Source organism: Triturus cristatus, chromosome 10 (genome assembly GCF_964204655.1).
Source record: "Triturus cristatus chromosome 10, aTriCri1.1, whole genome shotgun sequence".
In the NCBI taxonomy this organism is placed as follows: Eukaryota; Metazoa; Chordata; class Amphibia; order Caudata; family Salamandridae; genus Triturus; species Triturus cristatus.
The window spans coordinates 1,210,428,969-1,210,447,498 of NC_140593.1; the positions used below are offsets into that span (position 1 = coordinate 1,210,428,969).

General features: G+C 44.3%; 1 protein-coding gene across 2 annotated transcripts in view; it reads left to right on the forward strand.

Annotated features, from left to right (window-relative positions):
* The window catches only part of OTUD5 (OTU deubiquitinase 5), a 559,146-nt gene that overhangs the window by 448,352 nt on the left and 92,264 nt on the right, over nt 1-18,530 (forward strand). For both annotated transcript variants that reach the window (XM_085629705.1, XM_085629706.1), the window contains exon 6: nt 9,203-9,388. In XM_085629705.1, coding sequence (XP_085485831.1) covers nt 9,203-9,388 — 186 coding nt within the window. The remainder of the gene's footprint in view (nt 1-9,202; nt 9,389-18,530) is intronic.

Sequence of the window (18,530 nt, forward strand, 5' to 3'; positions counted from 1 at the left end):
TTTTTTTTCACACGTCAGTGCAGCCCATATAAGGGAGGCGTAACAATAAATAACTGCTTTTGCATAAACGCACTATATAGACCACAGGAGGGCACGCATTACTTGAACTCTTTTTATTGAGTATACTCAAAATAGTCTGCAAAAGAGCAGGCATTGTTAGCCTACAGGCTGTATTGAAAACCAATAGTATAGAAAATGAAAGCAATTGTAACATAAAAACTGGCACCGTGCCTTTAAGGCAGCAATGACCTCTGGCTTACCATCATGCCTCAGAGGTGACAGTTAGGTCAGTTGTTTTTCCCGGCTCCTTCAGCCAGGACCCTGGAATTCACAGCTTTGACTTTTTTGTCAAATAGTTCTCAACTTTATTGTGGTTTTTCTACCTTTCACACAGTCTTTTAAGGTTTATAGTGCGGTACAACCGTTTTTTTGCCAGAAAGCAATGGTTTTTCTGTTATAATGCCATCTCTTTTTGAGCCTTGCCCCATTTGTGGCAAGAATGCCGTGTCTGACAGACATTCTGTCTTCCTGATTCTCACTTCCCAGAGATCTTTCAGCATTGCAAGAAATTGTCTAAGAGCACTCTCAAGGAGAGGGAAAGGATTTGCCTCTATGGACTTTCTGAGAGAGGTAGGTCTCCTATGAGACCGAAGAACAAGAGGGCCAGATCAACATCGAGAAGCAAAATCCCAATCTGTTCCCCTTCGGCGTCTGGATTGGTGTCGAATTTACCAGCGGCGAAGAAACTGATATGGACGTCAAAGCCATCGACACCAAGCTTGAAGTTGGCAGTTTCGACATCTAGTCATCAGGTAGCGAACCCTCCGTTGGCGTCAACCCGGCGACACTTAACGTTGAGGAGTAGGTCTCCATCCGCTTTGGTGCAACATTCGACGTCGAGGCAGGAGACTTTGTCAGTGGCCTCTCAGACGTTCGTCGTCTAGGCACAAATCTCCGTTGGCGTCGTATCACAGAGGATCGAGCTTGAGACATGACTCTATCAGTGCCCTCCCAGCACTTGGCATCGAGACACAAGACTTTGTCGCAGAAGCGGTCGACGTTGAGGCACAAATCCCCGTTGGCGCCGGACCAAGGGCGGTGAGCGTTGAGACACAAGTCTCCGTCAGATTCATCCAAAAGGCGGTCGACGTCGAGACACAAGACTCCGGCGCTGCCTCACGGGTGCTTGACATCGAGACGGGGAACTCAGTCGGCGCCAACTCAAGGACGTTCGATGTCGAGACAAACACCCCTCTCCGTCGTCGTCAACCAGGCGACGATAGACATCGGGACACAGTTCCACTCCTAGAGAACGGTCGATGCCGAAGACACATCGCTCGACGTAGAGACGTTGAACTAGGTCCTCCTCACACCCAGTGAGCATTTCTCCGTCATCACCACAGAGGTCGAGAGCAAAACCACCAGCACTGGTTCAGGACCCAGAGACTTAACATTCAACATCGAGACACACTCGCCAGTCGGCGTCGACCCATTACACAGGTTCAAGGCTCACTTCATCTTCGTCTTCAAGGTCACCAGAGGTGATTATCTCGACCAGTCCAGCGGCTTCTACTGTACGGGCCCGTTCACCCTCGGAGGCTCCTGCATGAGTAGAGAGGCAGAAATCTCCATCTGTGCACCTCGCTCCTAGATAGTCTCTGCATCACTGGCAGAAATCTGGACCACTACAAGCCACTCAGGATTACTCAAGCCCTCTACACAGGTCTCCTCTGGCCCGGCTGGTACAAGCTATAGATCTCTCACCTACTACTCCATCGAGGGGTCGAGATCAGATACTTACTCAGAAGGCTCAGGTCACCGACACGTTCACCCTCTTCTACACAATCCTCAGAGGTACTACACTCCTACGCTTAGAGACAGCCCACCGTCAAGGGTCTCTCCGGTGGATGACATCAGTACCTTTCACGATGTTCTGGCCAGAGGGGCAACAAAGTTGAACATTGTTATGCTGACGCAGCGGAGTTCATCCTCCAGTGTTTTTTGAGACTTTACATCAAAGATCATCTGCCACACCATTGTTGCACTTTGTGCCGGGGCTCCGCCAACCTGTAATGGATACTTGTCTTACACCGGCAACGCTCAAGACCGCGCCAGCAAGAATCTTGAAGAAATACAAACCTCCGGAAGATCCATTATTCCTTAGATCTGACCCGCCTCCTGGCTGTGTAATAATCGCAGCTGCAAAAAACACCTATGTAGTGACCTCCTCGTTGACAGTCCCTCCCGATAAGAAAAGCACAGCATAGGATTTGTGGGGGAGAAAAATCTGCGGCACTTCAGCCTCCATGATGGTCTCCAGCGCCTCAGCGCTATTAGAGCATTATGACAGATCCTTGTGGGACTCGCTTCAGAGGTTTACGGGAAAACTATTTAAAGAAGACCGCAGGGGATTTGAGTAGATGGTTTGCCACCAAGCTTCCTACCTGCACTAATTTATCAGTGCAGCAGCGGATGGGGCGACGCTGTCTGCACACTCCTATGCACACGGAATCTGTGCTAGACAGTCATCCTGGCTCCTACTAACTGCTTTAAAACCTGAAGCTCAATCACGGATACTCAGCCTCCCTTTCTCAGGGTCCTCCTTGTTTGGCACTCACACAAATGAGATGTCGAGGATGAAGACAGAGCTTGATACCCTGAAGGCTTTGGGGCTTGAAAGAAAGGAGCTCAGGCGCCGATACAGGCCATACAATCTGCCTTCCATTAGAGGGTTCAAACCCCTCCGTGGCAGAGGCAGCAACATTAGCAGAGCCAATTGAAATCCCACTATCAGGGACGTCGTGCTCCTAGAGGGAGAGGAGTCCGTCTCAGCAAAAACTCCTTTGAAGCAATGAGTACCCGCTTCCCCCATAGCTGTTTTCCACTCCAGTTTGGGGGGGGCGGGGTTATAGCCAACCACCTGGAAGAGTGGCACAGCATCACAAAAGACCAATGGGTGTCCTCTACGCCCCCCCCCCCCCCAAAATCCCTCCAGTAAACGCGACGTGCCTCCAGATGCATATACTACAGCGGGAAGCATGCACCCTCCGGTGAAAATAAGCCATTGAGGAAGTTCCTGTGTCACAGCAAGGTCGAGGGGTATATTCAAGGTACTCCCTAGTGAAGAAAAAAGGTCGCAAATCAAAGTACAGACCCATCCTGGCTCTTCGGGCCCTCAACAAGTCCATCAGCAAGGCGAAGTTTTGCATGTTGGCTCCATCGAATATATCCACATCTGCAGCAAGGGGATTGGATGTGTTTGCTGGATCTACAGGATGCATACTTTCACGTCCCAGTCAGTCCACATCACAAAGTTCTTGCGATTTCTGGTGGGATCGACCCACTATCAGTTCAAAGTCCTACCCTTCGGTTTGAAGTAAGCCCCTCGAGTGTTTACAAAGTGCATGGCAGTAGTAGCAGCTGCTCTACGACGCAACAGCATCTTTGTTTACCCTCATCTCGACGACTGGCTTCTGAAAGGTCCTTCGCCCCGCCTCCACCATCCCTTCCCTCCGCGTGAGAAACCACGCCAACGGCTGGGTCTCCACGTCAACTTCAAAAAATCGTCGCAGCATCCCACACAGAGAATCCACTATCTGGGGGCTACAATAGACTCTGAAATAGGAAAAGTGTTTCCTTCGGAGGAGAGACTGTCTTCTATCAATCTGAAATGCAAGCAGATTCTGTGCAGCAGTTTACCTTAGGTCCGTCAGGTTACCGCTCTCCTAGTGTCGATGGAATCCTGCATTTTTCTTGTCCCCAAACGCCAGGCAGAGGATGCGTCCTTTACAGCAGGATCTGGAGGACAAGTGGGATCCGCAAACGGCTCAGTGGGGCGACAGGATACATCTGTCGAAAGCAGCCAGTGCATCGATTCCATTGTGGATGCGACCGGAAAGTCTGTTGGTAGGGGATCCATTCCATCCGACGCCTCCCTCTGTCATTAATCACAGATGCTTTCCTCCATGGTTGGAGAGCACACATGGGGTCCCTCCAGACTCTAGGTTGATTGTCATCAAAAGAACAATTGTATCACATCAACATGCTGGAGCTGAGAGCGGTGCATCTAGCCCTCAAGGACTTCCTTCCTTCGATTCAGACCAACTCAATTCTAGTACAGACAGACAAAACGACCACCATGTACTATCTGAACAAACTGGGAGGGACTCGGTTGAGATCGCCATCTCTGGAAGCCCAAGCTCTCTGGCATGGGCTCCTTGCGAGGAATATGACTTGAACAGCAATGCACCCACCGGGGAGCAGAATTCAAAGGCAGACGCTCTGTCGTCACTTTGAGGACCAGCAGGACTGGGTTCTTAATGATGAAGTCGTCCAAGATATCTTCCGAGAATGGTGTCGCCCAAGCATTGACCTGTTCGCTGACGACACAAACAAAAAATGCTGCAACTTCGCCTCAAGATTCTACTGACCAGGGTTGAGAGGTAATGCCCTTTTGATCAACTGGTCAGGAGGATTTGTGTATGCCTTTCCTCCCCTTCCCTCTCATCCAGAAGGTGATAACCAAACTCTCCCACTCAGAGGTGAGGATGATTGATTGCGCCGACTGGCCATGGTAGTGGTAGTACATGGACCTTTTGCACCTGTCAGAACGTCCACACGAGGATGCCGTGCATTCCGGTCCTGCTGTCCAAGATTAACAGGAGCATTCATCACCCCAACCTTCCGTCATTGAACTTGGCAGCATGGCTCCTGAGGTACTCCAATATGGTCATTTAGAACTCCCTCAGGACCGCATGACCATCTTGAAAGAAGCAAGAAGACCTTCCACAAGACACTCTTATGCTTGTAAATGGAAGCGTTTTTATATATGGTGTGTGCAAAATAATTACTACCCTACCAAGGGGCAGGAAGATGTGGTTCTACCTTATCTACTCCACTTAGCTAAGGCAGGTCTAAAATTATCTTCAATTAAAGTGCACCTGGCTGCCATCACGGCCTACAGGCGCTCCCCTTCTCAGCCTTCTTTCTTTCAGATGCAGGTAGTGAAAGATTTCTTGCAACTGTTAAAGAAAGTCTACCCTCCCATTCAACCTCCTTTGCCACCGTGGCAGCTGAATCTGGTTCATTCTAAACTGATGAGCCCCCCATTTGAACCCATCCACAAGGCAACCCTCCAGCACCTAACTTGGAAGGCCGCCTTTTTGGTTGCGCTTACTTCAGCTCGGAGAGTGAGCGAGATCCAGGCTCTCTGCTCGAAAGACCCATTCACAGTTTTTCACCTCAATAGTAGTTTTGTGTACCCACCCCTCCTTCCTTCCAAAGGTGGTGTTGGATTTTCGTGTTAACCAATCCATTTCACTTCCTACCTTTTTTCCTAATCCCTCTACTCCAACTGAGAGGTCACTTCACTCTTTAGACCTGAAAAGGGTTTTGAAATCCTATTTGGACAGGTCTAAGATGATTAGGAAATCTGATCAACTGTTCAATAACTACGGTTCAATCTGAACAAGTTTTCCAGCTTCCAAGCGTTCCATCTCCAGATGCATAGTGTCATGTATCAAACAGGCCTACCAGTTAGCGCAAAAGCCACTTTGGTCTAGGCCCAAGGCTCATTCCACCAGAGGAAAAGCAGCTACAACTGCTTTCCTCAACAATGTACCGATTTCTGAGACCTGCAAAGCAGCCACTTGGAGATCTATACATATGTTTACAAGACACTATTGTCTCGACTCAGATACAAGAGCGGACACTAAAGTTGGCCAGGCCTCCTAGAGAAATCTGTTCCAACGCTGATAAAAGCTTTGATTGTGTGCTCATCGTTTCTCATTTGCAGGCTGGCGGGGGATGGGCTTGCTATTCGATTCGGATACATTACCTGTAATCCTAGTTCTCTTCCAGGGGTATCCTCATCAGTCATAAGCAACCCACCCGCCTTCCCAGGCAAATGAGACTTCTGTTAAGCTTTAGCTTTGTGCCCTGACCCTTGAGTCTCCGCAAAGAACTGACCTAACTGTCACTCATGAGGCATGATGGGAACCAGAGGTCATGGCTGCCTTAAAGGCACGGTGCCAGTTTTTGTTACAATTCATTTTCTATACTATTGGTTTTCAATGCAGCCTGTAGGCTAACAATGCCTGCTCTTTTGCAGACTATTTTGAGTATACTCATTAAAAAGAGTTCAAGTAATGCGTGCCCTCCTGTGGTCTATATTCTATAGTGCGTTTATGCAAAAGCAGTTATTTGTTACATTGTGTGATGTGTGAAAAAATGATATATGTTTTGTGTATGTGTGTGTGTACACACACAAGCCGTCTTCAGGTAACCAACTGCCGGAAAACAGACTAAGCGAACCCAAAGTTGTAGTGCAAATATTTATTTAGTGCCCAACACCACCGCCCGCCGGCCTTGATCACATGACTATATATATATATATATTTTTAAATAAATTGTTTTAAAATTCTTATTTCCGGGGTCTCTGCGCATGGGTGGGAATATTCAGTGCTTATGACTTTGATGAGGATACCCCTGGAAGAGAACTAGGATTACAGGTAAGAAACTTATCTTTGCTGATTATCAAGGTTGCATAGTCTTCAAATTCTGCCCATTTCATGCACCACCTATACTTTGCTGCTTTATTTCATCCCTACTTGCTTCCTTTGTCACTTTCTCCTTTACTGCCTTTATTTTTATTTTTCTGGGCCAAAGGCTGATGATGAAAAGTATTCCCAATTCCCAAAAATGAGTGCTGGTGGGCCCCCACCTTCAACCCCCAGGTCAACGTAAACACTGATGCTGGTTATACAAGGTACATTTCCTTTCGATTACAAAGGGGCCCAAAGCTTTCCTCTTCGATCAGCTTTCACTTTTTTTGCTTTAAGCATTGCTTGTCATTTTAGTTTTGATGGGCAAATTGTTGCATTAAAACAACTTTGTTTTTACGATCCAATAAACTGTACTTGAAGCTTTAGTTCTGCATTGTAGGATCATCATCTATTGCCTTAAATGTTAGAATAAGGGACTCCTGTGTTCATGGCTCCTGAAAGACTTTTTTTGCCATAAATGAAAGCTTCTGAGTGCACCTCTAGTGTTATGGAATGCAGATGACTGTTCCATTGCCAATCTGAAGCTCACTTTTTCAGATGTTAAGTGTTTTACGTCTAATTTAAATGAAAAGTATGACATAAAGCAATAAAACACCATAAAGTCTAACGTTCTTGCTCAGAAAACCACTGAAAACCTGAAAAAAATGACAGAAAATGCAACCAGATAGACCGCACTGTAGACTAGACTGTTCCTTTATGGAGACAGCTGCTTCCATAGTCCAACATGTCTTGTACTGCCTATTCACTCAGACGGTTCGCGTTGAAGGGCTTAATGCATATCTTACTATTAAGTGCTAGCATTCACAAACTGAATACCAGAGCAGCAGGTGTGCCGTTTATGACTTTAAAAGATGCCTAAAATGCAGAACGTGTAACAAAAGTAATGTTTCCTTCTACTTTGTACAATTTTCATTAACAATTATGAAAGTGAGAATAGAGTATCAAGCTCATCCCCACTACTAATCAGCATGCAGAAAAGAATGGTAGCAGAACACAGCTTCATAGGTGTTTGTCAAAAGAGCTTGGGGGGCGGGGGTCTCTACACCATCCCGATCCAATTGAGTTGAGAGTCCCTATATGTAGCTTAAAGGTGGTTCAGCAAACTAGTTGCTTGGTACTGGATGCTGCATGGGTCTTCCTTCATTCCTTTTGGGGTGCGAAGATTTTGCAATGGCCGACCTCTCCATGCTTTGATTATGAAGAGTGTATCCGATATCTGTAAGTGGTTGAGACCTCTGACTCATCCTGCTCCCCCTTCTGTCTTTGGCTCTAAAGGTCTCAACCATCAAGAGGGGGTTTTACTATGTGCGATACCCTGATAGTGTTGAGTTTCTGTTGTAGCTCCTCCCTGCCATCGAACCAAAAGCACACTGATTAAAAATAGCAGTTTCTTGAATGCTCAACCTAAAGGGTCTTCCACACCGATAGGCCGGAGACTGACATATTAGGCATTTTAATACCAGTATTAGGAATCATGACTTAAGTACATGCACTCCTCAAGGGTCCTCCTTCTCACATGCAGGTGACTTGCTGGCCCTACTCAAGTAGTGCTAATAATCCCTTGAAGGGCTTGCCTAGGTTCAGGCAAATCACTTAAAGCGCACATCAGCAGGATCAAAGTCCCATGTTTCACAGTCTTGTCTTGTCCTGTATGTGATCCTCATCATGTCTCGTGTCATGGCTCAAGTCACGAGCGCCTTGTGTTATGCATAGCTAGCGTACCTCATGTTTGTGTCTTGGATCAGGTCAAGTTTTGTCACTTGTGTCTCTGCAAGTGTGATCTCTGGGGTAGACGAGCTGTTCTCTCCACACAGATCACTGTTTTAATATTGATAGCCAGGCAGCATCTAGAGTTTAACCAAGAAAGGTGCTTTGCATTTGTAAAAGAGAAGCATGTGCATATAGGGAGTGGTCAGCAATGGGTAGGGTATGGACCAGTATATATTTCAGTGGGGATGAATGCATAGTGGACCAGAAAAATGAAATGTACAGCGAGGGCAAGTATATGAGCCTGTTAAAAACCATATTTAATAAATTTACAGTAGACACTGAAAACCTCAGTTAACATGTTTGTCAGGTGCTCTTAGCATATTAATTTGATTGTAAAAGAGCATTAACATCTGCCCACATTTTCTTGGCCTTGTCTTTACACATTCCTCTGAGTGCTATGACCTTTTTGGTGAATTTCTCAAACGTCGTATTAAACCTTAAAAGAAACTAGCAGTTAGGGTAGAACTGAATTTGAACTTTAGGCCCCCATTACTATTGATTCCCATGCCATCTCCAGTCATTATTAATGACCATTTTTTTGATGATGTTGCCGGTATCACTCACCAAATATTGAAATCCATTTAGCAGTTCAAGCGCAACGAACATGAAGTACACTTGTTTGCATATTTGTTTATGGGTTTAGATATTTTTTTCTAAGGTGTGCTGGGGTGGCTGGTATCCTGGCTATGGTTGCCGCGCAGCACTGTGCAAGCTGTTTCTGGTCCTCCCGTGATCCAAACAGCAGTAACTTGAAGTGTTCAGTGGACTATCACATGCCATCATTGCTGGAGGTCTAATGGTTGCTCCTGAACAATCACTGAGGTTTTTCCCATTCCCCAAAGTTAACTTGATGTCTCTTCTCTTTTCAGTATGCAGACCAGTCATTAATGAAAAATGCCATTAAAACCTCAGAGGAGTCCTGGATAGAGCAGCAAATGTTGGAGGACAAAAAGAGGGCGACCGATTGGGAAGCCACAAATGAAGCCATTGAGGAGCAAGTTGCCCGGGAATCGTACCTCCAGTGGCTACGAGATCAAGAGAAACAAGCCAGACAGGTAAGGGTTGTATTGTTTTTGTAATGATGCTGTTGCCAATGTTCACCTCTACATTATGCAATTTACAGACTTTGACACAGGATAAATGAATGGAAATACAACCTGTTTTTGTTGAACACTAGTGACTTGCAGAGTGGTATATTTTGATGTGTTTTAATGAGGAAGGGGATCAATTCAGAGAGTCTACATCCAGTGATGGAAGGTCAGAACATTTCAATTTCAACAATAACTGAGCAGCGGGATTCTGAGCAAGCTGCAACTTGTACATTGACCTCTTGGGTAAGCATGAAACATAATAAGCAATCTATCAGACACACATACATAAATAAGGATATCCTTGGAAAGAAGATGAATTGATTTGTTAAATTTTTCCTTCAGTATTGGATTTTGATAGCGTCACATGCTTGAACCATCCCTGTTGTGTCACTTGAAGTCTCCCGTTAACATTACAATAGCAGTCCCATGTAGACCAAGAGTATCCTTTTCAGAACCACATGCAGGATAATGTGGAGAGCCACATCACTCATGGTCCTACAAAACATTTGAAGATTTGCCCATCGCACTGGTAATATCACCAACAATGTTTTACATTGAGGTCCAATTGTACCAAGGCACAATCCAAAATCCAGTAACCCTTAAAAGGGATATCCGAATCACCGATTATTATAGACCTTTACCAGATAAGGCCCTACCACAAGTTACGCCAGATAATCAAACCCCACAGATGGTACTACCACCAACTACTCCAAGACTGCAGCATGCCAAACTTGTTGCCCAAGCCGCAACTCCTTCTCAGACACCACAACTGGCTACTTTGACCCGGTCTCCAGCAGAGACTGGTTTCACTACCGATGACGACCATGACACTTCTTTCCAAAAAACTAAAAATTGGATGACTTTGTCCTCTTCAACAGATTTCCCCATTGCCAGTGCTTATAGACTGGCCACTAAATGACATAGCAGGGTTTTGGTATTATTCAAAGGGCATTCAAATGTTTTGATCTACCTTTACCAGCGAAGGTTGACTGCTTCCTTTAGGACTTCAAAGACTCACAAAAGAAGTCAATACATTTCAATACATTTTATCAACCACATTTAGAAATAAGCCCTCAGGGTCATACAGAACCCAGCCATAGTGTCAGCAGTGGTCCTGCGGCTGGAAAATAATTGTTAGGCATTGGATACTACTCCAGTCTGCTATATAGGTCCTTCAAAAGCAGATTGCTCTTATGAAAGCAATGCAAAGAAGGCCTAGAAATCAGTCTATCCCATGTAAGATTGTGTGACCTCTAAGGGTGTGCGTTTTTTTTTTTTTTGGGTTGTTTTAAAATGTTAGTTGGCTATTCAAGAGCCATGGTTACAGCGTCTGGGCTATGCTTACCATGGGTCTACTATTGTTATGTAATGACTCCCAGCTCGACGACTGGGATAATTCAAGCATGTGAATTTATCTAGACATATATAGTGAAGAACTACCATTACAGAAAGTTACTTTTTTTTCTTAGTTGATATGCTGGTAAGAAGAAATACTAGATAACTACATTCATTTGGTGGGTAATAATGTAAGTTCAGAATCAATTTTTTTAAAATATTTTTTTACTCTGGTTATCTTCATCCTTGACTCGATTTTGGAAAGCAACAATATTTTTTTCAATGCTTGATTTTGCTTAAATTTACTCCAATTACATCAAAAGTGCAAATCCATAAAATTGAAGTAGATTAATCAGTGGGTTCACATATGTTTAACATTGACAGTGATAAAAAGGAGCCGTTTGGAGCCTAGCAATGAAGTAGATGAAAAAAGGAGGCAACAAAACATGCGTAGTAGGATTGTGAAGAAAGCCTTTCAGTCAGTTTTGCCAAATCTGCTAAACCTCTGTTTGCATTGCAATTGACCAAAATGGCATAGTCCACGCTGTCGAGCTCTAATTCTTCCAATATAAGCCTGCATGAAGTGCTCTATAAAACAAAAGTGCCTCCCGAGTATTGTTATGTAACAGATAAAACTTGCACTAAATGGTCTCTTATTTAGAATCTAACAATCCATCTAAATTCAATTTTTCAAAGATACCTCATGGGGAGATAACGCCATGTCCATCGTGATTCACTTCTGCCATGGTGTAAGCAGTTGGCACTATTTTAGTAATCCGTGTCTGATTCATTTATTAGCCAGACTCCGAGATCTTAAAACCATAGTCTAAAAATAAATTATAAATGTGTATACTGCTGAACCTGAATTTATTAATTACTTAGTTGAAAAGTTTCTATTAGTTTGTTACTATGCCTCTGATTATTGGTTTCTCTTCTGAACAGACTGTTCATAAGTAGAAGTGTTATTGGCTAAAATAGCTTTCTCCATTTTATTTAATTTCTTACTCATTCTGCTAGGCATGTTTCAAATGGTCATATGGGAGAATTATTTTGTCTGCTCTTTGAATTTTACTTTTAGTAGCGCAGCATTTGTGGTGTGAGCGGGTTGCTGCCATTGCTGCGCAAGTGCTCTTGCTGCCCATTTGTGCCACATACGATTTTATGCAAAAACAATTGATGGACAGAGTGCTGATCATTATCTTCCAGGGGATCCTCATCAATAGTCATAAGCACATGAATATTCCCGCCCATGTGCGGGACCCCCCAGTTAAGAGATCTGGGTTAAATCCATCATTCTTTTGCTCACCATGCCACCCCAGTTTAGACCTGGCCATATGCAAATCAGTCTTGACCATGTTCCTCATGGGAACAGTCCAGCCCGAACTGCCAGGCCAGGTCCTCCCTGGACTGGAAACAAGCATCCTGGTACAGGTTTCGGCATCATCCCTCATCAGCCAGGCTAGCTTGACTCCAGTGGCATGGAGAGCGCAGGACCCACGTCTGGGCATACCCGTCCCACTCGGGGTGACAAATGCAAAAAGAACAGTTGATGGCCAGAATGCTGCACAATGTCAAACATTCACCCCAGTTCAGAGATCTGGGGCTAAATCCATCATTTGCTCCCCATGCCATTCCAGTTCAGACCCAGCCATATGCAAATCAGTCTTGACCCTGTTACCCATAGGAACAGTTCAGCCAAAACTATGATTTTGGGATCTATAGTGATGCTCTTTAAACATCAAAAGAAAAGCCTGCCTAAAAGTGTTCCTAACAGCAGGTCTGGAGAGATATGCTTGAAACATTTACACATTAATAAAGTCAATAATGCCCTTTAGAGCTAACCTGGCCAGAAACGAAATGTGTGCATGTTACTGCAGTTAAAAAAAAATGTCAAACTGCGCCATTTTAAAAATGCTATGATTTACCAGATCATTTATCAGTGGATTATTATTTAAGGTTATTCATCCCATATACAAATGAGCTTCTTAATTCATTCTTTGATAGATCTAGAGCTTTGAGAAGAGATTGTTTTTTACCACTAGAAGTTTCTTCATGTTATTTATCTAAAATTAACAGGCATGTGAAATGTTCAGGAAACACATCTGCCGTAGAGGGAAGATGAGAAGAAGAAGCGTCTCCAACACTGGATCTTTTATAAATATTCACATGCTTGAGTCATTCCCCTTCATCAAGCTGGGAATCCCCGGTATATCAAAATAGCAGTATACCGTGTAAAATGGTGTTAGACCTGAAGCAGCATTGTATATTTAGTAGCAGATGCATCTCATTTGAAAGACTCCAAACTTTGGCCCATGAGGTGGCAGCTCACACTTACTCCCCCTGAGAGGCCACCATAGCTCAGATATCTGCTGCACGTTGTGTGGGAGTGCCCTGACAGAGCTTTGCTCCGACATCTCGCTGAACCTTAAATTCGTTATGCTCTTGATCTGCCCCAGATTTGAGCCCTATCTTCAGCTTAAGTTCTGTAAGTTGTTTTTAGGGGAATTTTATCAAGTTCTGGGCCAAGGAGAGCTTTAGATCTGGCAGCCAACTGTCACACGGCTGACAATGCATTTATTGTCTTCATCCAAGTCATAAGCGGCTGAATGTGACATTTGTCACACTTTTACATCTAATCCACTCAGAGAACGGAGGTTGGCAGTGCATCTGATGGCTAAGGCGATATATATATTTTTTCTCTTTCTCAAGGAGATGCCCCCTCTTCAGGAGAAGATTCAGTCAACAGTGCTCTTCCAAGCACTTCAAGAAGGCAGCGCAAAAAATACTTATTCAGTTTCCTGAATTGGGCTTGTTTGGTACAGTTCTTGCAACCATCTCTTCTACCACTAAGCATAGAAAACCTTACCTTATATCAAAATCCATGGAGCAACCTGCTATGATGAAAAGATCTTCAAAAATACTATTTTCAGAAACGACGTCCGCTTCAAGGACAGTCTACGTAGAGACCATCTGCTTCTAAGGTATCTTCATCTACGCTGATCCCATAGATGCCAGTAGCAGATCCATTGAATGACTGCTTTGACAGTGGCCACTAAACTGTCGGTGACGACAAAACCCCTGACTGTCTGGATGGTGCCATCGCCAGCAACAGTCAACGGCAGTTTTAAAGGAATCTGACACATTTTGACCATTACAGGTGTCCTCATTACTACCAGCTCATATTTTATAATCTGATCAGGAGGAACTGCATATAGTCCAACACAATTTAATGGGAAATATGCCCTGGACTTTGAAGGGTGCAGGGAGGAAAATGAATGATATTCAGAATATGACTCAAGAGGATTATATTCCTCATCTTTCATAGTCTTATAGATTGCCTATACAATAGACAGCCTGGTGTGGTTCAAATGTCTGTTTGAATAGGTGATGGAAACTATATAAAACGTATTACTGCAACATCGAGATAATAATACTCTGCCACATAATCCTTTGGTTTCTAGGAGCAGAATTAGGCAATTGCCTTCACCACCACCGGCAAAGGAGCCATCTCCTAGAGCAGTTCAAAGACCACTGGTCCCCCTCCAACATCTAAAGACATGAATGATGACTCCAATAATGCTATATTCAAATATCGATGAGGACTGTGAACTTATTTCTGCAAGATAATGCAGGACAAGATGATGTTGCAGGGGATGTAATTATTTCAACAGGTGAATACCCTGTTCCACAGGATACCACATATATTTCCAGATTTCATTCTCTATTAGAAAGAGCTGCAAAAAGTTCAGTTTGCCAATGAATCCTGTTGATCAACAATGTTTTCTTTATGACTTTAAGGAACAACCGTGAAGGTCTATAAGGACAATACCAATATTACATTTTCTATAGTCTGAAGTCCTCAAAGTAATAAACTCTGGCCATGATTCTAGCGCTGATGCCTTGTCTGGAGAAGAAGTATAAAGCTCCAGTCCAGACTGAGCTCCAGCGTACCTCACGAGGCATACTAAACCGATTCTGCTTTCTCTTCAACATCTCAAAGAACAAAAAACCCAATTACACCATCTTCTGGTCTACCAGTCAGACATATCAGGCCTATAGATAATTTGGGTGAAAGGACATCAATTGTAGCAGCGACCTTTATTAAGTATTCCAATATTTTGGCAATTTTAGGGTACTATGATCGCCAGATGTGGCATAAAACTGCACCATTGTTTGACCTAATTCCAGAAGATAAAAAGGAGAGACAGCGAGAGCTATCCTTAAGGAAGAACACCACACTTCTTTCACTATTGATGCAGCAATGGTTGTCTCGAATACAGATTTACTCCGGTATTGAAACTTTCATGGGTTCACATGCTTGAATCATTTCCCGTTGAGATGGGAGTCCCCGGTACATCAAAATAGCAATGCTAAACAAATACAAAGCAGAAACCAGGCCTAGGCCCACCTCAGTTTTGTAACATCTGTTTTGTAAAAGAGACCAAAAGTAATTCCTGAACCAATCAGGACATCTCACCCTCTAGAACACTCCTGAGAGAACCTTAGACCCTCAAGTTTTCTTGCGCTAGAGTGTCTTCCCCTGAGTTCTGCTCAGTTTCTTCTACTTTAGTGAATTTGGATAAAGTTATTTACTTCAAATCAGCATTTTATTACTGCAGTTTCATCTTCTTCAGTACTGGGCTTCACGATTCTGTCATAACCATGTCGGATAAGGAGAGAGTCTTTTTAGAGTCTGTGCCACCTGCTCTAAGAAAAGGCTCAATACAAACGACCCTCACAATGACTATTTATTGCCCTTAGCCCAACCATAAGGCAAAGGAGTTTAAAGTATGTAACGTTTCTAATAAAACCTTGAGGGATCGAGAGGGGCGCCGCTTTATATGGCTCCAGAAATTCAAAGCCAGAAACGATGTGATTTCGAGTGAGTACAGTGGCGGGGCATCCTCTTCATCATCCAAGAGGTCCCATAAGACTGGAAGATCACCTCAAGTGCATTTTTCTGATGAGCGTCCAAAAAAGGCCCTTAAAAAGACCTCTCATGGGCGCAGCCCCTCAAAATCTCCCCACAAACATGAAAAGGAGAGAAAGGGACATTCTTCGGGGAACGATTAATCAAAAAAGGCGAGTTCTGCGCTTTCTTATGCACTCTTTGAGGAAAGGCATTCTTTCAAAAATCCTTCTGTGCCTCCCGAAGAGAAGCGGTCGAAAAAAGACTCCATCGTCGACGGGACCGTCGAAGACACCTTCGTCGTTGATGAGTGCGGAGGTTTGCCAGTCTTCAACGTCTAAGCAGAAAGCGAGTACACCTCCGCCGTCTGACTCCATCGTTGAAGACTTTGTCACCATCGAGTAAACTGTCGACGATGATACCGTCTATTATGCCGAGGGTGGCGACAACTGCTATGAAGAAGTCTTAGACCGTGTCAATGGCAACGACGACATCTATGGCAGTTATACCGTCACTTTAGGTTTCCAAATCGCTGCCGATATGTGCCTCTCCGGCGATGGTGGCGGTACTGTCGACAAGGGGGGAAAAAAACATAAAAACAGAGGAGAAAAGTAGAAAAATGCAGATTTACACCTGAAGTTACCTCACCCAGCAAGGTTACACCTCTGTTACCTTTTCACCTGTTGGAAGAGCAGGATTCTGAAGAATAGGATGGTCCCTTTGGCTGCGCAAGTAGCCCTTCCCAGCTGCATGTTAAGTGCCAAGAGGGTGATTTTGAGGAAGAATATGGAGAAGATAAATACTATATTCCTCAACAGGAATATCAGGATTATCAGGAAGAGGTAGCCTGCATGCCTTGATCTTTGCTAACAGACCTGCAATTTGATAGCTGACTATAGGAAAAGATTTCCTCACACTTTATCCTCCGGAACAACATACATTGGTTCCTTGGCCATGTTCTATCCTGTCTGCTCCGAAGAGGCTTCAAAATTTTCAGGCGGAACCTCTACAGAAATCACCTCCATCAGCTCCTCGACCAGAGCCGGGAACTGCGGTTAATAAACAGGAAGAGGAATAACTCAAAGATCCGCATAGAGAGTGGGATGACTACCTGATTCCCACGCCGCCTTCTCCTTCTCCGGTGCCAGTTGACTTGCCGCTAGAAGATATTGGTGGTTTTCACAACTTACTAGAAAGGGCAGCCAAGAGATTTCATCTACCAATGCCAGCTTCCTAAACTGACAGTCGTTGATATGATTTTTAAAGAGCCCTTTAGAAAATCAGTGAGGGCTATCCCTATTGTGAGTCATATATATATATATATATGGGAGGAAAGACTCCAGGTCGTGAAGACTTCTGCGACAGTGACACCAGTGCTATCCAGATTGGAAAAGAAACACAAGGCTCCAGAGGATGCTCTGGCATGCTTGGTGGGTCATTCCAAACAGAACACTGTTATCTCTCATGCAGCACGAGAATCCAAGAACCCTTCTGCGCCCATCACCATTTCACCTGATGGGGAAGGCAGGTGATTGGATAACGCTGGTAACCGTTTTTCGTAGATGTCTGTTCAAATGGTCAGAGCGGCTAATGCCCTTGCCATTCTGGGTCGACAAATATGGTGCGACCTGACTGAAGACAGCAAATCAAAAGTGAGAAATTCTCCAAGAGGTTGAAAGCGCATCCGCGGAGGTTAACGATTGTGCGATGGATAACGCTACAACAGCATTCAGGTCACTGGGGGATGCGGCTGTATTGCGCCGTCAAGTATGCCTCAGAACTACTTCGTTTAGGCCAGAAGTGCAAAATAAGATTCTAGGCCATCCGTTTCGATGGAGAGGATTTATTTTCACCTTCACCAGTGGCAGAAAGTAACTACGGACTGATGGGTCCTCAATCTGATACAATTCGGCCATACTTTAGAGTTCCTTTACATCCCACCTTGTACTCCTTCAGGACGGCAAGAGGTAAAACACCTACATCTTCTGCGTTTGGAAATTCTTGCAATTCTCTGAAAAGGAGCAATAAAACCGGTGCCAAACTCTGAGAGGGAAGGGGTTCTATTCCAGTTTCTTTCTTGTACAGAAAAACTTAAGACCATAGCGTCCAATCCTGGATTTAAGGACTCAACACCTATCTCAAGAAACAGTCCTTTAGCATGGTCTCTCTTCAGGACATTTTATTACTTCTAAACCCAGGGGATCAGATGACCACCTTAGACTTACAAGATGCATATTTTCACGTCCCAATCCATCCCTCCCACAGGCAGTACCTTTGATTTCCCATAGCCAATTCAAGGTACTGCCGATTGGCTTCAAATCGGCCCCAAGAATATTCACCAAATGTCTGGCTCCAGAAGCAGCCTTTCTGAGGAAGCAACGGTATCAAGTATTTCCTTACCTGGACGACTGTCTAATCAAAGCACCCTCACACGCAGCAGTCCAGTTATCCTCAGAAGCATGTACAAGACTGTTTGCCGAGCTAGGCCTGACCCTGAACGAAGAAATGTCATCTCTGCGCCCTTCCGCAAGTATCAGCTTCTTGGGAGCAATGTTGGACACCACAATAAACAAAGCGTTTCTCTCTCTCTCTTTCTTTCTTTCACTTTCTCTTTTTCTCTTTCTCTCTCTTTTTTTTCTTTCTTTCTCTTTCTCTTTTTTCTCTTTCTCTTTCTCTTTTTTTCTTTCTCTCTTACTCTTTCTCTCTCTCTCTCTCTCTCTCCCTCTCTCTCGCTATCTCTCTCTCTCTCTCGCTATCTCTCTCTCTCTCTCTCTCTCTCGCTCTCTCTCTCCCTCTCTCTCTCGCTCTCTCTCTCTCTCTTGCTATCTCTCTATCTCTCTATCTCTCTCGCTATCTCTCTCG